This window comes from Pan paniscus, chromosome 20, assembly GCF_029289425.2.
Source record: "Pan paniscus chromosome 20, NHGRI_mPanPan1-v2.0_pri, whole genome shotgun sequence".
Lineage (NCBI taxonomy): Eukaryota > Metazoa > Chordata > Mammalia > Primates > Hominidae > Pan > Pan paniscus.
The window spans coordinates 46,999,355-47,023,684 of record NC_073269.2 but is presented as its reverse complement, the minus strand read 5'-3'; the positions used below and the strand labels follow the sequence as shown (position 1 = coordinate 47,023,684).

Here is a 24,330-nt window from a genome sequence, read left to right as displayed (position 1 = left end):
TACAAAACTGCCAAAGTAGTAATTGTAACCTGAGTTTGAACAATATTACTACACTATCCTATGTTTCCCCAAGGTTGCAAACCTCAAAATGCCAAGAGGTCCAAAAACCCAGGATGTGCTGCTGAGGTGGAGGGAAAGGAACCATGAAGAGCAAGAAAATCAGACAGACAAATGATTGTGAAAAACCAAACCTCAAAAAACCACTTTAATTCCGGCCTAACAGCGCCAGGTGCAATGTCTGGGGACAGACTCTGGGTACAATGCTGTGTGGCGACCACTCACTCACACACGGCTCCAAGAAGGCCCCCAAGGGGGGACTTACCTTCAGGGGGCTGAGCCAAGGGGGAAAGGGGTGGCCCCAGAACGGGGGAAGGGGCAGGCATGGGGGGAAAAGGTGCTACTTCTTGGCAAAGGAGATCTTCATGGCGTTGTTCTGCGTGATCTTAAAGCCCTGCAGGGCATCGCGAGCTGCCCCTGCCTGTACCTCATTGTCAAACTCCACGAAGGCGATGTCATGCCGCCCGGGTACCAGACGGACCTCCTTGAAGCCAGGGAACCTGAAAGAGAACGACAGACCTCAGGGACTCAGCATTTCCCCCTAACGTAACGGCATCAAGTGGACAGAGGCCAGAAATGATGCCAAATAGCCTCCAATGCACAGGGCAGGGCCCCATTACTCAGAATTATCCAGCCCAAAATGCAGATAGTACTAAGTTGAAAAACTCTAATGTAAACATAGCATTTAATGAAAAATTTAAACACAAACACCCATGCAACTGCAACCTAAATCAAGAAACAGTACACTGCAGTCTCCTGGGCCCTTCCTAAATCATAACCCACCCGCCACACCAAAAAAATAACCAATACCCTCACTTTTTCCATTTTTATTCTTGTATTTTTAGGAGAGAAGGGGTTTCACCAAGTTGCCCACATTGGCCTCGAACTCCTGACCTCAAGTGATCCACCTGCCTCAGCCTCCCAACATACTGGGATTTTAGGCGTGAGCCACCGCACCCGGCCTTACCCTCACTTTTCTGATATGCTGTTTCTCTAATTTCCCTCTTCTCATTGCATACTTCTTTCTCCATTAAGCAGCCATCCTCATGTTTACTAGGTATCCTTTTTTCCATCGGCATTCTCACAAAATATACAGCTTTGTGGACAGGCTGCACATGTGGTATTGTTTTTCTGTATTTTTCAGGTTCTCACAATCTTCTCTCGGCACTATTATAAAGTTGTGCTTTCTGTTCTTCTAAGTGCCACGCAGTGCAGCATGGTGAGATGCTGCATGTAGCCATCCCTTCTCCCAGACAGCCTCCAACTCCCCACCACAAACACTGACGAATGCCCCACTCACAGCCCCTGAAACAGAACCACCAGATGAACTCACCCACACCCACGACTTCACTCAACAATGGTGAACAGCCCCTCTACACATCGGCTGCACCGGCCTCCACCCTGACGCCAGGCACAAGAGTTTCACGCATCCCCATCTCCCACACTTGCTGTTTTTGAGCACGCTGACTTCTGCCAGTCTTAGCCAATGTTCAAGGACATCTCGATGCAGTTTTACACATACCTTGCCTTGCATGCCCCCATTTTAGGGGCTGGGAAAATGAGGCCCAGAGCCTGGACTCCCTCAGCCCTCAAACAAGGCTGAAAAAAGCCGGCAAGCCCTGGCCATGGAGACCTTTCCAGCCTCATCCCCATGTTCCCCACAGGCCATGGGCCCAGCCACAGCCTCCTCCTTTCACATCTTTGGTCGCTGTCCCTTCTGCAAAGCCCTACTTGGCTCAGAGCTCTGCTGGCAGAGTTCTGAGGCCTGCTTCCATGGAGATGCCTCCTGGCCATCACGCTCCAGGGACCACCCAGCCACAGGCCCCACTTACTGATTGAAAAGCATGGACAGCATGAGCTCGTTGGTCTCCTCTGGCAGGTTGGTGAGGAACAAGATGTGATTTGGTGGATTCTCAGAAAGCTGCGGGGGTGTAGGGGAGTCGGTGAGCACAAGAGCCCTGAGTCCAGTGGGAGACCCATAGTACTGCCACTTCCTCCATCCCTCACCCTGCTTGAATTCACTCTGGTACTTCCACCCAACATACCACATATTGTTGTCTGTTGCCTGTCTGCCTCCCACCTCTTTGTCCCTACAGACTATAGGCCACAGGACAGCAGAGGTTTCTATCTCAGTCCCTGCTGCAGCCCTACAGTGCAGAACGGGGCCTGGCACATAAGGAGGCACTCAATAGCTCATGGAATCAATCTAGGTGCTGGCACCACTCCAGCCTACCCTAACCTTCCGTACCCTCCAACCAGCATGCCAATTCCTCTGCCCAGGGCCCACCCCCACTGCTACTTCCTCATTCAGTACCACCTCCTCAGGGGGCCTGCCCAGACCACCCAACCTACAGCAGCCCCCCAACTGGTCCCTTTCTAGTCCTGTATTCTCACTATTTATATGAGACCTGGTGGGCGGGACTAGATACTCACAGGCTGGGCAGGGGGCATCTGTCCTGGCATAAGCTGCTGCGGGGGCATGGCCCCTGGTGGGATCTGGCCAGGTGCAAGGCCTGGCGGGGGGATCATACCAGGGGGCGGCATGTAGGGCGGCTGGCCCGGCATGTGGTGCATAATGCGGGGCGCCTGAGTCATCGGCGGCATGCCCTGTGGAGAGAGGGAGGAGAGTGCGTGGTTACAGCAGCCCCAGGAGGCAGAGAAGAGGCCATGAGAGGAAACCTAGCGGGTGAGAGATGTAAGGAAAAACACCCAGAAAGAGGCGCAAAAGGAACCCAAAGAGGGCCCGACAGAGCAAAACAAACCCAGGGTCTAGTGGGACATTAAATCAGAAAGAGTTAAATGCTATTTGTGAGGCTGAGGTAGGAGGATCACTTGAGCACAGGAGGTCAAGACTGCATGCAGTGAGCTCTGATTGTGCCACAGCACTCCAGCCTGGGAGGCAGAGCAAGACCCTGTCTCTTAAACAAAATCAAAGGAGGGGAAGAGATGGAAAGGGACAGTCAGGGCAGGTGCAGAAAGAAATGTGTGGTAGGCCGGGCACAGTGGCTCACGCCTATAATCCTAACACTTTGGGAGGCCGAGGCAGGCGGATCGCCTGAGGTTAGGAGTTTGAGACCAGCCTGGGCAACATGGTGAAACCCCGCCCCTACCAAAAATACAAATATTAGCCAGGCGTGGTGGTGGGCACCTGTAATCCCGGCTACTAGAGCAGCTGAGGCAGGAGAATCACTTGAACCCGGCAAGAGAAGGTTGGAGTGAGCCGAGATCACACCATTGCACTCCAGCCTGGGCAACAGAGTAAGTCTCTGTCTCAAAAAACAAAAACAAAGGAGGGCAGTGATGGAAAGGGACACTCAGGGCAGGTGCAGAACAAAACGCGTGGCAGCAAGGGGAAGAGGGAAGACAACAGATGGCAGGCAGCACACTCAGGGGCTGGAATCACAATCTGAAGTCAAAAGTGGACAGAAAACTAGGTGCAGGGAAGAGGAGAGAGGTTAACAGGAGCCCACAGTAATCCAGACACCATCACCAACTTGGAGAAAGTGTGAGTGGCACTGAATAGAGCATGACCCAGTCAGAGCCATGAGACTCATGAAAGCCAGAGAGACACGGAGGCCCACTAAGGAGTGGGCCTGGTTCATCCATCTTTTCTTTTGTACTCGGTGCTTTTTGTATCCTGTTTGGAAAACAGGATGTTTCCACTTTTCATGCCCTCACCAAGGTCATTTAGACATTTTCCTGTTTTCTTCTAGAAACTTTATTGTGTGAGGGCCGGGTGCAGTGGCTCACGCTTGTAATCCCAGCACTTCGGGAGGGTGAGGAGGGCGGATCACTTGAGGTCAGGAGTTCGAGACCAGCCTGGCCAACATGGTGAAACCCCATCTCTACTAAAAATACAAAAATTAGCTGGGTGTGGTGGCACATGCCTGTAGTCCCAGATACTCGGGAGGCAGGGGCAGGAGATTCGCTTGAACCCAGGAAGCGCAGGTTGCAGAGAGCTGAGATCACACCACTGCACTCCAGCCTGGACTACAGAGCGAGACTCTGTCTCAAAAAAAAAAAAAAAAAAAAAAAAAAAAGAAAAGAGAAAAGAAACTATATTTTGTGAGTTGTCACATTTAGATCTGCAATTCACTTCAAGTTATATTTTGCATATAGTATGAGGTAGGGCTAATTTTTTCCCCTTGCAGATACCCAACTGCCCCGCATCATGAACTAGGGGAAAAAAAGTCCTTTCCTCAGTGAAGTGCAGTGGTACCTCGATCACACATCAAGTAATTATACAAGTGTGGCTGTGCCTAGACTCTTCATCCTGTCCCCTTGGTCTGTCTTCCTACACTTCTACCAACTGTATATCATCCTGGTTGGTTACTGCAGTTTTTTTTTTTTTTTTTTTTTTTTGCACATGGACGTGGTGGCATGTGCCTGTGATCCAGCTACTTGGGAGGCTGAGGCAGAAGATCACTTGAACTTGAGAGGCAGAGGTTGCAGTGAGCCGAGATTGCATGACTGCATTCCAGCCTGGGGAGACAGATTGACTGAGACTCCCTCTCGAAAAAAAACAAAACAAAACAAAAAAGAGACAAGGTCTCACTCTGTTACCCAGGCTGGAGTGCAGTGACAAAACCACTGTTCACTGCAGCCTTGACCTCCAGTTCTCAAGCGATCCTCCCAGCTCAGCCTCCTGAGCAGCTGGGACTACAGGAATGAGTCACCACGCCCAGTTTTCTATTTTATTTTTTGTAGAGATGAGGTCTTGCTATTTTATAGAGGCTGGTCTTGAACTCCCGACCTAAAGCAATCCTCCTATCTTGGCCTCCCAAAGTGCTGGGATTACAGGCATGAGCCATTGGGCCTGGCCTGGTTGCTGGAGCTTCCCCTGGTCATGCAGGTCCTGGTGCTTTATTCTCCTCGCCTGGCTTGGCCTTGTCTTTCCACACATTTAGAAAGAGCCAATCAGTGTCCAGTGTTTACCGAAATTCCTGGTGGGATTTTGATTGCAATCACGTTGAATCTTCAATTAATTTGGATGGAACTGACCTCTTGACAATACTGAGTCTTCCTATCCATTGCTGAGTCTCTGATTTCTCCCAGCTACATTCTGTGATTTCAGTGTAGTCGTTCTGCAAACCTTTTGTTGGATTTACCCCTCAGTGCTACTTTTCAATGTGAAGTCTACTGGTCTGTTACTGGCATATAAAAATAAAACTGGGGGCCAGCCATGGTGGCTCATGCATGTAATCCTAGCACTTTGGGAGGCTGAGACAGTGAGTTTGAGACTAGCCTGGGTGATATGGCTAAGCCCCGTCTCTACAAAAAATGCAAAAGTTAGCTGGGTGGAGTGGCACGGACTGGCAGTTCCAGCTGCTAAGGAGGCTGAGGCGTATCACTTGAGCCTGGGAGGCGGAGGTTGTAGTGAGCTGTGATGGCACCACTGCACTCCAACCTGGGTGACAGTGAGACCCTGTCTCAAAACATAATATGAATAAATAAATAAAACTAATTTTTTCCATATTGCCTTTATATCCAGCGATCTTTCTAAATTTAAGTTCACTTATTAATCCTAACAGTTGCTTAGTAGACACTTGGATTTTCTACATGCACAATGAGTTACAAGACACAGGCGACAAAATCAAGGCCACGGAGAGAGCGAAACCAAGTCACAGCCATGAAGAAAGACCTTGAGAAACAGTCACAAGGAGGGAACAAGAGTTTCGAAAAGAGATAGCATCATCTAGGTGCTCAATACCCCCAAAAGAGAGACAGAAACACATCTCTATAAAGAAATGGAAAGGAGGGGTCTGAAGCCCCAAGGGGAGAACTCTCCCCACCCTGTCCCAAAGCCAGTCCATGTGGCTGAGGAAGGTCTGGCAGTGGGAGGGTTGGTCTCCGGGACCTGGCTTACCGGGACAGGCCCCTGGACAGCCCCCACCACGGGGGCGGCTCCCCCGCCTTGCACAGCCTTCTTGGTGGCCGGGGTCTCCTGGCTCTTGGGCTTCCTCTTCTCCCGCTTGCGGTCCCGCTCCACGAAGGTGCCTTTCATCTTGGCAATGATATCTGAGTCGGTCTTGGCATACTGGATACGCTACCAAACAGAGAGCAGAACGGGTTAAGAGCGTGGATTCAGAGCCCAGTTGCCAAGATTCAAAATTGGACCTTTATCAGGGGCCAGGTGCTGCGGCTCATGCCTGTAATCCCAGCCCTTTGGGAGGCTAAAGCGAGCAGATCACTTGAGGCCAGGAGGTGGAGACCAGCTTGGCCAACATGGCAAAACCCCATTTCTTTGTTTCTTTTCTTTTTTTTTTTTTTTTTGAGACATTGTCTTGCTCTGTCACCCAGGCTAGAGTGCAGTGATGAGATCTCAGCTGACTGCAACCTCTGCCTCCCGGGTTCAAGCAATTCTGCCTCAGCCTCCCTACTAGCTGGGATTACAGGCGCCCACCACCATGCCCGGCTAATTTTTGTGCTTTTAGTAGAGACAAGGTTTCACCATGTTGGCCAGGCTGGTCTCGAACTCCTGACCTCAGGTGATCCACCCACCTCGGCCTCCGAAAGTGCTGGGATTACAGGCACGAGCCACTGCGCCTGGCCAGGAAACCCCATTTCTACCAAAAATACAAAAATTAGCTGGGCATGGTGGTGCGCACCTGTAGTCCCAGCTACTCAAGAGGCTGAGGCAGAAGAATCGCTTGAACCCAGGAGGCAAAGGTTGCAGTGAGCTGAGATGGCACCACTGCACTCCAGCCCAGGCAACAGAGCAAAAAACAAAAAACAAAAAAAAACAAAAAAAAAATTCGGACCTTATCAGGAGCTTACTGAGAAACACAGAAATATCTTGGCCTTAACTTCCTTGTCTGAAAAATGGGGATTATGATACTTCCCACTTCAAAGGACTGTTGTGAGGACTAAATGAGTTAAAGTGCTTGGAACAGTACCTGACACACAGTAAGCAAGTGTTCAGTAGAAAGGCTGTTGGTATTTTTAAGGGAAGCTGGAACAGCAATAAACATCAGGCCAAAGGACCGAGGAGACAATGCTAGGAGAGGAGTGCAGTGCAGGGGGATTTCCTGTCACACAAGAATACTTCAGTCTTCCAGGTTCAATCTCATTCACTTAGCTGTTTAAGGAGAACCTGCCAGATGCCAGGCGCCATTCGAGGCTCTGGGAATAAAGCAACGAACAAAATAGACAAAAACCCCTCTTTCATGGTGCTTATTCAGTAGGGGAAGGTATGTTAAAGATTCTTAGTGTGGCACAGTAGCTCACGCCTGTAATCCTCGCACTTTGGGAGGCTGAGGCAGGCAGATCACTTGAGCTCAGGAGTTTGAGACCAGCCTGGGCAACATGGCGAAACCCCGTCTCTACTAAAAATACAAAAATCAGCCAGGTATGGTGGCACGTGCCTGTAATCCCAGCTACTCAGGAGGCTGAGGCAGGAGAATCACTTGAACCCGGGAGGTGGAGGTTGCAGTGAGCCAAGATTGCACCACTGCACTCCAGCCTGGGCAACAGAGCAAGATTCTGTCTCAAAATAATTTATTTATTTATTTATTTATTTATTTATTTATTTATTTATTTATTTTTTCTGAGACAGAGTCTCACTCTGTTGCCTAGGCTGGAGTGCAGTGGCAGGATCTTGGCTCACTGCAACCTCCGCCTCCCGGGTTCAAGCAATTCTCCTTCCTCAGCCACAGGAGTAGCTGGGACTACAGGTGCCTGCTGCCACACCGAGCTAATTTTTGTATTTTAGTAGAGACAGGGTTTCACGGTGTTGCCCAGGCTGGCTGCAAACTCCTGAGCTCAGGTAATCCCCCTGCCTCGGCCTCCAAAAGTGCCAGGATTACAGACGTGAGCCACCGCGCTTGGCCAAAGAAAAGATTTTTAAATGAGGCAAGATGCAGTGGGAGCCTGGTCCAGCCTCACCTTGGCGAATGAACCGTAATAGCCCCTCCTCTAATCCAGGCCCGCCCAGTCTCCTATAACATTTTACACACCCACACAGCCTCCGTACCCGCAATGCTCACCATAGGCTTGTCATAGAAAGGGAAACCCTGCATGGAGCGCAGGGCGTTGGTGGCGCTGCTGACCTCCTTGAAGATGACAAAGGCCTGGCCCCTCATCTTCAGGCTCCGTGATACCAGGATATCCAGGATCTGGCCAAACTGGGAGAAGATGGCGTACAGGGACTTTTTTAGCTCTGCAGTGGGGGAAAAAAAGACCTTTGAGCTCCCCTTTTTAGAAGAAGCGCAGCCCAGATAGAAGACCATCAGCCAATTGACGGGGTACCCAGAATGCCTTGGGTCCATAATCTCTCAAGACCTAACAATCACAGAAGCAGCCAGGAACCACTCAAGTGGCCAAGTACACTCTTCTACTCTTCTGTAAGATGTGCTTACAGAGAGCTGCTATATAATGAACATGTGCACATACATGCAAAGTGCTCAGGACAGCATCCGGCACATAGTAAACACTCGATAAATGAGTGATTCTTTTCATTGCCACCAGCACCCTGATGTGGGCCTGCATGACGTGGCCCTGGCAGATTTCCCCCACCTCATCCCTGCCCACATTCCACCGCCCTCCTGAGTTCCCAACCACACTGGCCCCCAGGTCTGACACACCAATTTTGCCCCAGGGCCTTTGAACTGGCTGCTCTCTTTACCTGGAACATCCCTCCCCTGAAGTTTACATGGTGGCCTCCTTCTAGTCTCCCAGTCTCAGAGGAAATGTTACCACCTCTGACCACCACATCTTTTCCTTCATGACTATTTCCCACCTCCTGTCATGGTACGTTAACTTGTCTATCTTGCCTGAGGAGCTATAAGCCTGTCCCATTTGTTTACTGCAGTATGCCAAGCCTAGCACAGACTCCACCACAATTTTTTTTTTTTTTTTTTTTTTTTTGGTGACAAGGTCTCACTTTGTCACCCAGGCTGGAGTGCAGTGGCATGATCATGGCTCACCGTAGCCTCAACCTCCCGGACTCAAGCGGTCCTCCCACTTCAGCCTATGGAGTAGCTGGGACCACAGGTGTATGCCACCATGCCCAGCTAATTTCCGGATTTTGTGCAAGAGACAGGGTCTTGCTATGTTGCCCAGGCTGGTCTTGAACTCCTGAGCTTGAGCAATTAGCCCACCTTGGCCTCCCGAAGTGCTGGGATTACAGGAGTGTGCCACCACACCTGGCCGCAAGCATTTGACTACAGATAACATCAAGTGCCTTTTTTTTTTAAGACAGGATCTCCTTCTACTGCTCAGGGTGGAGTTCAGTGGCATGATGGTAGCTTACTACAGGCCTGACCTCCCAGGCTCAAGCAATCTTCCCACCACAGCCTCCCAAGGAGCTGGGACCATAGGCACGCAGCACGACGCACGGCTAATTTTTTATTTTTTGTAGACACAGTCTCCTATGTTGGCCAGGTTGGTCTTGAACTCCTGGGCTCCAGTGATCCTCCTGCCTTGGCTTCCCCAAAGTGCTGGGATTACAGGCATGAGTCATCGCATCCCCATCAAATGCTTTATGGAGGTCACTTCCTCACAACAACCCCATTAGGTGGCAACTATGACTGTCCCAATTTTACTGGAAACAGGTTCTCAGAGGATTCCTCACTGGCCCAGGGCAACAATCTGGAGGGCACAAGGAAGCGTATGGCAGAGCCCAGTCCACGTATTCCATCTGAACCCGGTACCACCACATCTCACCAGCAAAGGGCATCACTTGACAGCAAGTGAGATTCAAGCTCAACAAGGACGGACTCCCTCTCACCACCCAGGTCTGCAAAGGGCACCAATGTCTTATGCAAAGAAGATGGCTGAGATGGCCAAGCATGGTGGCTCACACCTGTAATCCCAGCACTTTGGGAGGCCGAGGTGGGCAGATCCTTTGCACTCAAGAGTTCAAGACCAGTCTGGGCAATATGGTGAAACCCTGTCTCTACAAAAGATACAAAAATTAGCCAGGCATAGTGGTGCCTGCCTTGTGGTCATAGCTACTTGGGAGGCTGAAGTGGGAGGATCACTCTAGCCTTGGAGGCAGAGGTTGCAGTGAGCCATGACCTCACCACTGGACTCCAACCTTCATAAAAACTGGCCAGGCATGGTGACTCATGCCTATAATTCCAGCACTTTGGGAGGCTGAGGCAGATCACGTGAGTTCAGGAGTTCAAGACCAGCCTGGCCAAGACGGTGAAACCCTGTCTTGACTAAAAATGCCAAAAAAAAAAAAAGAAAAGAAAAAAAATTAGCTAGGCGTGGTGGAGGGCGCTTGTAATCCCAGCTACTGGGGAGGCTGAGGCATGAGAATAGCTTGAACCAGAGAGGCAAAAGTTACAGTGAGCAGAGATTGCGCCACTGCACTCCAGCCTGGGTGACAAATCGAAATTCCATCTCAAAAAAAAAAGCTAAGCTGAAGCAGAAGCCACTTGTAAAATAGATACCAGGCTAGGAAAGAAGCAAGAAAATGTGTAGGCTGGGTGGGGGCAGGGACAGCAGTCAAGGTTGTTTTTAAGCAATTAGTCAAAAATTCTCCTGGTGGTGACATTTCTGGTTTTCCTCTCCATACTCCATCCCCATGAATCTTGCTCAGACTTCACTCATTCCACGGGACTCTGGGCCTCTCTCTACTCTCCAGCCTCCCCTCGCCCATTCGCATTTACCCTCCACAGCTGGGAGGATATTCCACCAGGGAGGCAGCCAGGACAGGGAAGCAGTCTGGCTCCCCAACACCCTCAGGGCAAAGTCCAACACCTCACAGCCATGAGCCACCAGTGCACAGCTCACTGGAAGTTTCCCCATGATTTACAAGCCTCAAAACTACTTGTAATACTCAGAATACGCCAGGCTCTTTTGCCCCTAAACATCTGAACAAGCTGGACCAAGTTAAGAACGCTCTTCTCCCTCAGTGTAACATAAATACTGCTTACTCTACCTGGCAGGCTCTCCAAAATGTCTCCTTTTCCAGGAAGCTGAATGGATCTCTCTGTCTAAGTTCCCAATCCCAGCCCTCTAACACTCTGCCTAAGCTTCCTGCCTGATGGCCCTGACTACTCTGGGCTGTCACTGTCCTAAAGAACCAGGGTTCTGGCCGGGTGCGGTGGTTCACACCTGTAATCCCAGCACTTTGGGAGGCCGAGGCAGGTGGATCACAGTTCAGGAGTTCGAGACCAGCATAGCCAAGATGGTGAAACCCCGTCTCTACTAAAAATACAAAAATTAGCCAAGCGTGGTAGCAGGTGCTTGGAATCCCAGCTACTCAGGAGGCTGAGGCAGAGAATCACTTGAATTTGGGAGGCGGAGGTTGCAGTGAGCTGAGATCGCACCACTGCATTCCAGCCTGGGCAACAGAGCGACACTCCGTCTCATCTCAAAAAAAAAAAAAAAAACGCAGGGCGCTGTGGCTCACGCCTGTAATCCCAGCACTTTTGGAGGCCGAGGTGGGCAGATCACGAGGTCAGGAAATCAACACCATCCTGGCTAACATGGTTAAACCCCTTCTGTACTAAATATACAAAAAATTAGCCGGGCGTGCTGGTGGGCGCCTGTAGTCCCAGCTACTCGGGAGGCTGAGGCAGAAGAATGGCGTGAACCCAGGAGGCAAGGCAGAGCTTGCAGTGAGCAGAGATGGTGCCACTGCACTCCAGCCTGGGCGACAGAGGAAGACTCCGTCTCAAAAATAAATAAATAAATAAATAAAATAAGTTTTAAAAACAAAAAACCAGGGTTCTATGTCACCAATGTGTCCCCAGCACTGCCCGATAATGGTTGGGCACCACACTCTAAAAACATATGCAAAATTTACACTCCTGATTTTTTTTTTTTTTTTGAGACAGTCTCTATGACCCAGGCTGGAGTACAGTGGTGCAGTCTCAGCTCACTGCGACCTCTGCTTCCCAGGGTTCAAGTGATTCTCCTGCTCAGCCTCCCGAGTAGCTGGGACTATAGGTGCGCACCGCCACATCCAGCTGATTTTTGTATTTTCAGTAGAGACGGGGTTTCACCATCTTGGCCAGACTGGTCTTGAACTCCTGACCTCAAATGATCTGCCCACCTCAGCCTCCCAAAGTGCTGAGATTACAGGCGTGAGCCAGTGCCCGGCTGCTGGTTTTGCTTTCTTCAACAGCAACTTCACTGGTAACCTCAAACTGAATCCCAACAAGCTCCTTCAGTTCTCCCGATAATTTTCTTGAAGTGATAAGAGCTAACATTTATCCAGCCCTTTACTAGCTGCCAGTTACCATAAAAAAGAAATACTGCAAGGTTTAGCTAATTTAATCTCCCCCAACATCCATGCAAAAAAGGTATTATGATTTTGCTCAGTTTTTAGATCTGGAAAATGAGGTTCAATAAAGGTGATAATTTACTTGAGAATGTGAGAGAGTCTTTCCGATTTCAATAATTGAGTTCTTTTTTTTTTTCCTTTTTTCAGATAGGCTCTTGCTCAGCCCAGGCAGCAGTGCAGTGGTGCAATCATAGCTCACTGAAGCCTCAACCTCTCTAGCTCAAGCGATCCTCCCACTTCAGCCTCCCAAGTAGCTGGGACCACAGACGCACCCCACCCACGCCCAGCCTTTTTTTTTTTTTTTTTTTTGTAGAGAAAAGGTCTGGCTTTGTCGCCTAGGCTGATCTTGAACTCCTGTGTTTCAGTGATCCTCCTGCCTCAGCCTCCCAAAGTGTTGGGCTTACGGGCCTGAGCCACCACGCCCGGCCAAAAATTGGGTTCCTAAGCAGAATTCTATACGGGTGGCCTCAACCACTTTACTTGCTATGTGACCCTGGGCAAGTCACATCACCCCTGTCTCAGTTTCTTTTTCTTTTCTTTCTTTTTTTTTTGAGACGGAGTTTCGCTCTTGTTGCCCAGGCTGTAGTTCAATGGCGCAATCTCGGCTCACTGCAACCTCTGTCTCCTGGGTTCAAGCAATTCTCCTGCCTCAGCCTCCCGAGTAGCTGGGATTATAGGCATGCGCCACCATGCCCGGCTAATTTTGTATTTTCAGTAGAGAAAGGGTTTCTCCATGTCGGTCAGGCTGGTCTCGAACTCCCGACCTCAGGTGATCCGCCCGCCTCGGCCTCCCAAAGTGCTGGGATTGATTACAGGGGTGAGCCACCGCGCCCGGCCCCAGTTTCTTAGTTGACGAATGGGAATAACAATAGCCTTCTTCCTACAAGATTGTTGTGAGAATTAAATGTAATCAAGATTTATATGAAAGCACACAGACCAGCCCATGATACAGAGCGTTAGCCACCATTATGGTACATTTTCACTGTGGGCTGATCACTGAAAAAGCCGGTGACCAAGAAAGCCCCAGTCCTTGCCCTCACGGAGTTCAAAGGCCACTGGGAGGAGAGAGAGCCCCACGACAGCTCAGAGGAATCAGGGCTTGATGGGAGATGGTCTCAGCGTACGGGAAGTCAGCGGCAGCCACGTGAAGGGACAAGGCAAGGCTTCCTGGAGGAAGGGTCCTGTGACCTCAAACCTTGTAAGATGAGCAGCAGTGACCACGTTAAAGGGCAGAGTGTAAGATGAACTAATGGAGTGTTGAAGACAGGAAGTAGTTTGTGTAAAGGCCAAGGGGTTAACTCGAAGTTTGGCTGGACAAACACTTAGAAAGAGAGGCGGGTGCAGGGGATGGAAGAGGGGCCAGCCCGTGCGGGACAGTCTGGACTCCGGACTATCCCGAGAACTCACCATCCTTCTTGATCTTCTCATTGAGGTTGTTGATATAAATAGTGTGGTTAGGGCGGGTCTCGGGAACTGCCATGGAGTGAAGTGTTGAGGTAAGTCTTAAAGGAGGAAAAACGTGACTTTAGCCCTGGGTTTCTCCAAATCCTTTGTCCCAACGTCGGCTGCTCAAGGATCTTCCTCCGAAAAGGAAGTCAGGTAAGGCGGGAGTAGGGGTAAGGACGGAGGCAAAGCGCGACAACAAAGCTTGCGTAGGACCCGCTTCTCCAGCCCGCGTGCGGAGGGAACTCTCGAGAGATTTACTACGACTTCCAGGATGCTCTACGCGACCCGGTGGGCGGAGCACCCTAAATGGCGATTCCCATTGGCCCAAGCATCCGAAGGGCCGTCCCGGAGAAAAAACCCGGATGTGGGAGCCAGTACAGAAAAAAGGGACAGGTCCTAGGCAGCCTGGCCTCGAGCAGCAAGTTTCCTCAGACGGGCCCAGGAAGGCCCGGACGCCAAGCGTACCGCTCGCCTGCCGCCGATGGTCGTTTGCACCGGAGGTTACCTTCCGACAGGGCCGTAGTTCTCTCAACCGGCGCCTGCTACTTCCCTGAAACCAAACCACAAAGCTTTCTCTCCTGGCCCCGCCTCTGCCTTTCTGCCAGCCAATCGCCGCGCGGAAACGCAGTAGCTTGACCAATCAGAGCAAGTCTCGTTTCTGGGCTCAGCTGTTGCCAATCAAAACGATATTTGGGTTCCCGCCTAGGTAGAAAAAACCCCGCCCCGGTAGAAAAACCCCGCCCCACTCCCTGAAAGCCCACCTCCTTCCGTGGCGCCCGGGTCTACGGACCAATCAGTGAAGGTCACGAGACTGTACGCGTCCCGCGCTGCGGTGTCTTCCGGAGGCAATCCTTTTTGAAGTCCCGCCTCTTACCCCCGCCAGAGCTAGCTGCGTTTTCTGTCACGTGATCGCAAAATGGGCGGGAACTGTTGCGTGTAATACCACGTGATATGGGAAAGGCAGTGTGCGGGGGCCGCCATTTTCCGGGAGTGGGAGGTGCACTTTACTTCCTGACTCCTTTCCTTTTTCCACTGGTTATCGCGGCGCCCACCGGCCTCTGATCTCTGAGTCTTCTCCAACCCACAGACGTTTTTTGTTGCTCTGGTTCCAGGACCTTCTCCACAACTAGGCCATTTTCCCTGCCAGGTGTCCTTTTTGACCTCTTGACCTCTGACTCAAAGGTCAGCTCAAAGGTTCCGAACTCGGGCCTGGGATGTGAGGGGGGACTGAACCTAAGTTCTCCGAATCTTTAGCCCTGGGTCCCTAAGTCGCACCCTTAAGGCACCTCACTCTAGATCTGAGCCTTCATATCCCAAACTCACTCATGAGTTTCCACATCCAGCCCCAAAGAATGAGTTAACTCCTACTAACTCTCCACCTAAGACTCCCGAGGTAACCCAACCGGTACCACAGATCCGGTTCCGGATTTAAGGACCGCACCCTGTTAACCGTCAGGTGCCTTATGACTTGAGTCGGCCTCGCAATTCCTGCTCCCATGGTTTCAAATATTAGCCCTGGTCCTTTCACACCCACTGCTCAGCCCCCAGATTCTGGAACTCAGCTCTTAAACCTTTAAAATCTCCATCCCTGAGACCGTTCTCCGTTGGAGGATCCTTCCCTCCCCGCTTTCTGAACCTCTCAACCCCTCCTGTAGACCCCAAAATGACTTCTCCATGCTCTCCTCCCCTAAAACCACCAATTTCTCCTCCAAAAACCCCTGTACCCCAAGCCAGCAGCATTCCATCTCCTCTTCTACCACCAAGTCCCCTGGACTTTTTAGCTTTACCATCCCCTCCCTGGAGTCAGCAGACCCCTGTTCCCCCACCGCCCCCACTGCCTCCTCCACCCGCTGCCACAGGGCCTGCTCCCCCTCATGTCTTCGGCCTGGAGAAGAGCCAGCTCCTGAAGGAGGCCTTTGAGAAGGCTGGCCCGGTCCCCAAGGGCAGAGAAGATGTGAAGAGGCTTCTGAAACTACACAAGGACCGGTAGGGTCTCCATGCCCCACCCACCACCCAGGCTCTGCCCTAGACACTTCACAGATCTCTTGGCGGGTGGGGGGGTTCCCATGTCCTCAAGATCAAACAGCCTGACTACTTAGGTACCCCACCTAGATCTCTTCCATGGTGGTGTGCCTCCAGCAATGAAGAAAGCTGTCCTCACAAGTGCCCAGTCCAGTCCGGGTGCTTTGGCTCATGCATGTAATCTCAGCACTTTGGGAGGCCGAGGCGGGTGGATCACCTGAGGTCAGGAGTTGGAGACCTGCCTGACCAATATGGTGAAACCGCATCTCTATTAAAAATACAAAAATTAGCCGGGTGTGGTGGCATGCAACTGTAGTCCCAGCTACTCGGGAGGCTGAGGCGGGAGAATCGCTTGAACCCTGGAGGCAGAGGTTGCAGTGAGCCAAAATTGCGCCACTGCACTCCAGCCTGGAAGACAGAGCAAGACTCTGTCTCAAAAAAAAAAAAAAAAAAAAAAGAGCAAATGCCCAGTCTAGTGAGAGAGACAGATGCCTCCACCTTTCCAGACAGTGACAACCCAGAGTGGTCAGGGCTGTCATGACAAAGCCCAGAGGGGTGTCTGACCCAGGCTGGGGAGTCAGGGGGAGCTTCTTGGAGAAGGGGAACCCTGAGTGCTGTTGAGCAAGTCGTGCAAATGCTGTGTGATGAGAGTATATAGCTTGTGCAGGGGCCTGGAGTGAAATGAGGACATGTTCTATTCAAGGAACTGCAAATATGTCCTTAACTTGCCGGGGGAAGTGGCAAACATGGGGCTGTGAAAGCGGCAGAGCCAGCCCACGCAGGACAGAGCGGGTCGTGCAAAGGGACTGAGACTTTCCTGAGGGCACGGGGGAGCCCTGGAGAGGCTCTGTGCAGAAAAGGAGGCTGCCTGTGGAAGTGGTACTTAGGAGCCTTGAGGAAACTGGGACATCCAGGGACCCAGGTGGGAGGGGAAAGGAGAGTGCCAGACCTAGGCTGGGGCCCTGAGGCTGAGGTTTAGTGATTGCCTGGCTGAAGAAAAGAGGGAGAAGCGACTTGCCAGGACTCACATTGAAACTCCAAGCTTTCCAGACACTTTTTTTTTTTTTTAATGGAGTTTCCCTCTTTCATCCAGGCTGGAGTGAACTGGCGCCCACCACCACGCCCAGCTAATTTTTGTATTTTTAGTAGAGACAGGGTTTGTCATGTTGGCCAGGCTGGTCTCGAACTCCCAACCTCAGGTGATCCACCTGCCTCAGCCTCCCAAAGTGGGATTACAGGCGTGAGCCACTGCGCCTGGCCTCCGGACACATTTATAACCTTCCCTAAATGCCCCCACTGAGATGAGGCAAATTTAATGCAAATTACAGCCACCTTTTACTGAATGCCTTACCCTATGTCAGGCGCTGTTGTGTTTAAATATTAATTTACTGAATCCTCTCAACAACCCCATGAGGTAGAAACTTTTATTGTCTCATTTTCCTGGTGAGAAAACTGAGGCTCATAGAAGTGAAGCCCCTTAGCTATAATGCCCCTTAGCTATAGTGCAGAAAGAGGAAGAGTCCAATTTGAACTCTGGCAGCAGGGCTCCAAGCTGTTTGTTTGTTTGTTTGTTTTTGGGACAGGGTCTTGCTCTGTTGCCCAGGATGGAATGCAGTAGCTGGATCACAGCTCACTGCAGCCTCAACCTCCCAGGCTGAAGTGATCCTCCCATCTCAGCCTCCAAAATAGCTGGGACCACAGATGTGCGCCACCATGCCCAGCTAATTTTTTGTACATATATATTTTTTTGTAGATATAGAGTCTTGCTGTGTTGCCCAGGCTGGGTCTTGAATTCTTGGGCCCAAGCGATCTTCTTGTCTCAACCTCCCAAAGTGCTGGAATTACAGGCGTTAGCCACCGCACCCAGCCTGGCTCCATGCTTTTTTATTTATTTATTTATTTAGAGATGGAGTTTCGCTCTTATTGCCCAGACTGGAGTGCAGTGGCGTGATCTCAGCTCACTGCAACCTCCGCCTCCCGGGTTCAAGCGATTCTTCTGCCTCGGCCTCCTGAGTAGCTGGGATTACAGGTGCCCACCACCACGCCTGGCTAATTTTTTGTATTTTTAGTAGAGACAGGGTGTCGTCTTGTTGGCCAGGCTGGTCTCGAACTCCTGACCTCAGGTGATCCACCTGCTTCAGCCTCCCAAAGTGCTGGGATTACAGGCGTGAGCTGCCGTACCCGGCCTCCATGCTTTTAATCATACTTATGTGGTATCATCTTTCATCAGGAGGGTACCCTAAACTAGGAACCAGGAGCTCTGAGTCTGCACCCCCCCCGCACCCAAACTGAACCTTGCCTTCTTACCAGCCTTGGAATAGGAATAATAAGCATGGGCCGGGCATGGTGGCTCACGCCTATAATCCCAGCACTTTGGGAGGCCAAGGCAGGCAGATCACCTGAGGCCAGGAGTTCGAGACTAGCCTGGCCAACATGGCAAAACCCTGTCTCTACCAAAAATACAAAAATTAGCCAGAAATGGTGGCACACACCTGTAATCCTAGCTACTCGGGAGGCTGAAGCAGGAGAATTGCTTGAACCCAGGAGGTGGAGGTGGCAGTGAGCCAAGATCGCGCCACTGTACTCCAGCCCGGGCGACAGAGCAAGACTCCATCTCAAAAAAAAAAAAGGAGGCCGGGCATGGTGGCTCACGCCTGTAATCGCAGCACTTTTCAGAGGCTGAGGCGGGTGGATCACCTGACGTCAGCAGTTCGAGACCAGCCTGACCAACATGGAGAAACCCCGTATCTACTAAAAATAGAAAAAAGGGCCAGGCGCGGTGGCTCACGCCTGTAATCCCAGCACTTTGGGAGGCTGAGGCGGGCAAATCACGAAGTCAGGAGATCGAGACCATCCTGGCTAACAGGGTGAAACCCCGTTGCTACTAAAAATACAAAAAATTAGCCAGGCGTGGTGGCGGGAGCCTGTAGTCCCAGCTATTCGGGAGGCTGAGGCAGGAGAATGGCGTGAACCCGGGAGGCAGAGCTTGCAGTGAGCCAAGATCGGGCCACTGCACTCCAGCTATCTCAAAAAAAAAAAAAAAAATACAAAAAATTAGCCAGGCATGGTGGCGCATGCCTATAATCCCAGCTACTCAGGAGGCTGAGGCAGGAGAATCGCTTGAACCCAGGAGGTGGAGGTTGTGGTGAGCCGAGATCGCACCATTGCACTCCAGCCAAAGCAACAAGAGGAAAACTCTGTCCCCAAAAAAAAAAAAAAAAAAGGAATGAATCCCTCAGGGCCAAACTATCTGAGTGGCCTCCCCCAGGGTACAAAGATTCACTATCAAGGTGATGTTTTAGGCCTTAAGCATGTTGTTACCTGGTTTTATTCAAAGTTCAGTTAAGGGATTTTCATTGTTGAACAGCCCAAGAAACAGACTTGAAGCGAAAAACAAATCACAGAGTTTGGAGCCTGGGCAGCATAGCATGATCTCATCTCTACTAAAAATAAAAAGAGTCAGGCATGGTGGCTCACGCCTATAATCCCAGCACTTTGGGAGGCCAAGGTGGGTCGATAACCTGAGGTCAGGAATTCGAGACCAGCCTGGCCAACATGGTGAAACCCCGTTTCTACTAAAAATACAAAATTAGCTGGGCGTGGTGGCGCATGCCTGTAATCCCAGCTACTCGGGAGGCTGAGGCAGGAGACCCACTTGAACCCGGGAGGTAGGGGTTGCAGTGAGCTGAGATCGCGCTGTTGCACTCCAGTCCGGGCAAAACGAGCAAAACTCTGTCTCAAAATAAAATAAAATAAAAAGAACTAGCTGGACATGGTGGTACATGCCTATACTCCCAGCTACTCAGGAAGCCGAGGCAGGAGGAATAACTTGACCCTGGGAGGTCGAGGCTGCAGTGAGCTTTGATTGCATCATTGCATTCCATCCTGGGCAACAGAGCAAGAAAAAGAGTTGGAGATAGAGATACCACTTTGAGAAATTTCCTCAGATAAACCTGGTTGCAAAGTGCCACCCTTTGCTCCTCACCCTTCAATAACTGAGAGAGCGAGCAGGGAGCAGGCAGGCAGAAGGACCATTCCCACAAACCAGATGAGGAAACTGAAGCTTGGGGAGGGGAAGTCAGTGACTGAACCAGGAGCCGCCTTCAGCCTTAGGACAGCCAGGCCCATATTCCCTTCATCGTCCCTGGATACGCCCACTCCCAGCCAGACCTCAGGGTAGAGGGTGCTTCAGAGCTGGCTCCCTGGTGACTGAGCACGGCTCTGCTTCAGGTTCCGAGGTGACCTGCGGTGGATCCTCTTCTGTGCAGACCTGCCGTCCCTCATCCAAGAAGGCCCTCAGTATGTGCCCTGATGCGGGAACCCCAGCCCATCTGCTGCCTTTACTCTGCCCTTGCTGGGCTTCTTAAGGACTGATCTGGAGAAGAGGAGTGGATTGTTCCTGCTGGGAGGAGGAGGGAAGGAAAGGGGGAACTTTCCACTCAGGCTTCTGAGTGCCTGCATAGTAAACATAGTTGGGACATGCGAGGAATGAACGAATGAGCCTGGTCCATGTCTCTAACTCCACCTTGGTTCCTCCTCCCAGGAAGCTCAGGTGACCTCTCCCCCGCCTTCCACCCCCAGCCCTCCAGCCCTGGGCTCTCCCCTGAAGGGGAGTCAGGTCTCCCACGCTGGCCTGGGAGAGGGGAGGGGGACTCCTCCAGGGCAGCAAACCTGTTCCCCAACTCCAGCTTCCAGGTAAGGGGGCTGTGACATAGGATTGACAGGCTGGGCCTCTCTGTCCCCAGATGCGGGCTGGTGGCCTTGTGGATGGCAGGTACTCTCCTGTCGCCCCCCAGTGGCGTCCCCCTGGAGAGACTCATACGGGTGGCCACGGAAAGAGGCTACACGGCCCAGGGAGAGATGTTCTCAGGTGAGCTGGGTGACTGCGTGCTCCATCATCTCTTCATGAGGCTGGGACCAGAGAGGCTGGGTGGGATGCTGGCAGCCGTGTGTCAGGGTGTCTCATTCCATTCTTTGGGCCCTTCCCACTGCCCAGTAGAGCAGAGAGGTTACAAGATGGACTTGAGCTGGCTGCCTAGGTTGCAAACCCAGCTCTGCCACCTCTTTGCTGGGGCCATGGACAAGCCACTGACGCTCTTTGTGCCTCATTTTCTGCATTTGTACCAAGGGGTGGAAGGTCATGGTGAGGGTTGGAAGCATCGCCCACTGTGAGCCCTCAGCACGGTGCTGGGCACATGCAGCAAGCCCCCTCTGTGTGCTCTCACCCTGCAGTGGCCGATATGGGCAGGCTGGCCCAGGAGGTGCTGGGCTGCCAGGCCAAGCTGCTCTCTGGTGGCCTGGGCGGTCCCAACAGAGACCTCGTCCTGCAGCACCTGGTCACTGGACATCCCCTGCTCATCCCGTATCCCAGGGCCTGGGAGAGAGGAGGGCAGGGGTGGCAAAGGGTGGGTCCCAGGGCGACACCATCGTTTTTACCTTAATGCCAGCACCAGCTACGACGAGGACTTCAACCATGAGCCGTGTCAGAGGAAGGGCCACAAGGCACACTGGGCGGTGAGTGCAGGTGGGTTCCCCCTCCTTCGTCTGCCCCCCTCAACCTGGGTCTCCCCGGCCTCCATTAATCCTCCTGACATTCTCACCCCTTGTGCTGGTGCCTCCCCAGCCAGGCTGGGCACTTAGCATTAGCACCGGGCAGGCTGGGCCCCAGGTGTCTGCCAGTTGGAGCTTCTACAAACAGAAGCTCAGAGCACAGATTTTAGGATCAGACCGTCTGGGCTCCAGGCCTGGCACAGCCTCTTCTAGGCTCTGTGACTCTGGGCAGGTATCATCACCTCTCTGGACAGCTCCTTTCCCCATCTGGAAATCGGGGGTAACAGTACCCACCTCATAAGGCTGCCTTGTAGGCAGAGCACTCAGCACTCTTAGAACAAGGCTTGGCCAGGCGCGGTGGCTCACGCCTGTAATCCCAGCACTTCGGAGGCCAAGGTGGGTGGATCGCTTGAGGTCAGGAGTTTGAGACCAGCCTGGCCAACATGGTGATACCCTGTCTCTACTAAAAATACAAAAATTAGCCAGGCGTGGTGGTGTATGCGTGAAATCCTAGCTACTTGGGAGGCTGAAGCAGGAAAATTGCTTGGACCTGGGAGGCGGAGGTTGCAGTGAGCTGAGATCGTGCCACTGCACTCCAACCTGGGTGACAGAGCAAGACTCCATCTCAAAAAAAAAAAATAGAACAGGGCTTGGCGTGTGACATGTCTCTGTAAGTATTACCAGCACCGTTTTCATCATTCCCCCTGCCTGAAAGAAAGAAGGCCAGGTTGGTCCGCGTCAGGAGGTCCGGGGGAGGCTCCACTCAGCTTCTTCATGGCTTTGTGGTCTTGACAGCTCCTCTTGGAGCCTCTTCCCTAAACAGCTGAGGATGACCGGGTGACGGCATTTGCTTCATCTCATGCTGCCTCCCCACCTCCCCTGTGCTCAGGCCAGATGAGGCAAGACTTAAAACACCTACAGCTTTGGAGCCGGGTGCCACGGTGGGTCCAAATCCCAACCCACTGGCCACCACTAACGTCACCGTAACCTAGGAATGGCAGCTGCACCCACCCTGGAGGGCCGGGAGAGGGCGGAACTTAGTGAGCCCCAGCACCTGGTCCTGGCTCAGTCACTGCCACTCACCACCTTCTCCTCTCCCCCAGGGGTCCTGCTGGGTGTTCAGGCTGTGCCCAGTCTCGGCTACACTGAGGACCCTGAGCTGCCGGGCCTGTTCCACCCAGTGCTGGGCACGCCCTGCCAACCACCATCCCTGCCAGAGGAGGGCTCCCCGGGAGCTGTCTACCTGCTGTCCAAGCAGGGCAAGAGTTGGCACTATCAGCTGTGGGACTACGACCAGGTCCGGGAGAGCAACCTGCAGCTGACGGACTTCTCGCCCTCACGGGCCACTGACGGCCGGGTGTACGTGGTGCCCGTGGGTGGGGTACGGGCTGGCCTCTGTGGCCAGGCCCTGCTCCTCACACCACAGGACTGCAGCCATTAGCTGGGGCTGCGGTCTCAGGCTGCAGCCTAGCTCGGTCACCATTTGAAGTGTGCCTACACTTCTCCCACTGTGTGATGGCGACAAGATTGAAGCTAGGTCTCAGGGGTGTCCAGTCCTCCTTCATCAGGGCCACCCCCTGCAGTATTGAGCACCAGCTGGTCCCTCTAGGGAGAGATTGACAACAGCCCAGACCCTGCGGCCTGCCTATTCCATCTGAATGTCACATCGTCTGTTTCTCACTAGGGGCCGCCTCTGTCATCTCACTAGACATCGAAGGAACCTCCTGCCTGGGCCCTCTGCTTCTCACAGGACAGGGACACTGAACTGCGTCAGCCTCAGCTCACCCCTCCTTAGCCCAAGGTCTTCCTCACGCTTGCCACCTACTAGTCATACTGGCCTTTTAGATCCCTGAAGTGTTGTTCAAATCCCCGGATCATTGAGTCCCACCCCCAGCCCTCTGCTGCGGATCACTCCTTAACTTCTCCATTGGGGCTCAGGTATCACTACCTCAGGGAAGAGTCCTGCAGCCCCAGTCAAGACACCCCTCCCCCACCTCATGTCTTCACAGTTTTAAAGCCCATCTGGGAGCAGTTACCTGTGCCAGCCCCTCTACCTGTGTTAGCAGATCTGGCAACCCTGTAAGGGGGGGTGCTAGATGGACCCGATTTGACAGATGGCAAGACTGAGGCCTGGAGAAGTGGAATCGCTGGCCTGAGGTCACATGACTAGCACGTGGCAGGGTCAGGATTCAAGCTAGGTAGTCAGTATCTCAGCCAGGCTGTCTCCTGGCTCCCTGAACATTATGGTGCTGACCACAAACGTTCCTGTCCACCCATACAAACTTCTAGTGAGTGTGTGTGATTACTAGCTTCATGAATACCTGACCCCTCCACTCTGAAGGAGGAACAGGCCTGTCTGGATCACTTCTCTGTCCCTAACTAAGCCCATCTCATTTAGGGAAACTACAGAGCACTGTTGCTTTTTTTTTTTAGATGGAGTCTCGTTCTGTCGTCCAGGCTGGAGTGCGGTGGCGTGATCTCAGCTCACTCCAGCCTCCACTTCCCAGGTTCAAGTGATTCTCCTGCCTCAGCCCCCCAAGTAACTGGGATTACAGGCATGCACCATCATGCCTGGCTAATTTTTTGTATTTTTAGTAGAGACGGGGCTTTGCCATGTTGGCCAGGCTGGTCTCGAACTCCTGACCTCAAGTAATCCACCCGCCTCGGCCTCCCAAAGTGCTGGGATTACAGGTGTGAGCCACTGAGCCCGGCCACAGTGCAGTATTTCTAACCAGTGATCAGGGTAAAGAGGATGCGTGTCCACCATCCCAGCCCTGATCAGCCTGTCTGTGCATCCCCCATCCCAGCCAGGGCTTGGAGCAGCCTTGCTCACCACCGTGTCCCCTGCATTGTAACACATCCAGGCACAAGAATAGCCGCCCAGTGACTGCCAAGTGAGTGAACCAGCCTGCTCGGAGCCTGCCTCTTTCCCAAACTGCTCATTATCCTGTTACCCCACCCAGCCCACGTGTCCAAATACACTCCAGATGCAAAATAAAAAGCTCTACGACATTGGC

At 52.3% G+C, this 24,330-nt stretch overlaps 2 protein-coding genes across 18 annotated transcripts; one reads left to right on the top strand and one right to left on the bottom strand.

The window, feature by feature from the left end:
• Window positions 1-175: 175 nt before the first annotated feature.
• SNRPA (small nuclear ribonucleoprotein polypeptide A) lies at window positions 176-13,842 on the bottom strand. The gene is made up of 6 exons (XM_003812477.5): window positions 13,703-13,842; window positions 8,043-8,215; window positions 5,924-6,103; window positions 2,491-2,664; window positions 1,890-1,978; window positions 176-557 (listed from the first exon to the last, which is right to left on the bottom strand). The coding sequence occupies exons 1-6, from the start codon at window positions 13,773-13,775 to the stop codon at window positions 398-400; spliced, it is 849 nt and encodes a 282-aa protein (XP_003812525.1). The 5' UTR covers window positions 13,776-13,842; the 3' UTR covers window positions 176-397.
• Window positions 13,843-14,508: 666 nt separating this feature from the next.
• On the top strand, window positions 14,509-24,328 carry ACTMAP (actin maturation protease). Of its 17 annotated transcripts, XM_055104009.2 has the most exons (8): window positions 14,509-15,727; window positions 19,994-20,062; window positions 20,509-20,633; window positions 20,996-21,125; window positions 21,217-21,287; window positions 22,417-22,672; window positions 22,998-23,114; window positions 23,747-24,328. In XM_055104009.2, exons 1-8 carry the CDS (start codon window positions 15,405-15,407, stop codon window positions 23,964-23,966), a joined length of 1,311 nt encoding a protein of 436 aa, XP_054959984.1. In that variant the 5' UTR covers window positions 14,509-15,404; the 3' UTR covers window positions 23,967-24,328. The 17 variants fall into 17 exon arrangements, with proteins under 17 accessions (XP_054959984.1, XP_063456368.1, XP_063456370.1 ...); XM_063600298.1 differs by lacking the exon at window positions 22,998-23,114 and having other exon boundaries at window positions 21,217-21,277; window positions 22,417-22,610; XM_063600300.1 differs by lacking the exon at window positions 22,998-23,114 and having other exon boundaries at window positions 22,417-22,610.
• Window positions 24,329-24,330: the final 2 nt, after the last annotated feature.

Excerpts from the sequence above, each read along its gene's own strand:
- SNRPA (XM_003812477.5), bottom strand. The coding sequence starts at position 13,775 with ATGGCAGTTCCCGAGACCCGCCCTAACCACACTATTTATATCAACAAC. Across the intron at positions 2,665-5,923 it reads CTGTCCAGGGGCCTGTCCCG|GGCATGCCGCCGATGACTCA; the intron begins GTAAGCCAGGTC and ends CTCTCTCCACAG. Across the intron at positions 1,979-2,490 it reads AGATGCCCCCTGCCCAGCCT|CTTTCTGAGAATCCACCAAA; the intron begins GTGAGTATCTAG and ends ACACCCCCGCAG.
- ACTMAP (XM_055104009.2), top strand. The coding sequence starts at position 15,405 with ATGACTTCTCCATGCTCTCCTCCCCTAAAACCACCAATTTCTCCTCCA. Across the intron at positions 20,634-20,995 it reads CCAGGGAGAGATGTTCTCAG|TGGCCGATATGGGCAGGCTG; the intron begins GTGAGCTGGGTG and ends CTCACCCTGCAG. Across the intron at positions 21,288-22,416 it reads ACACTGGGCGGTGAGTGCAG|GGGTCCTGCTGGGTGTTCAG; the intron begins GTGGGTTCCCCC and ends CCTCTCCCCCAG.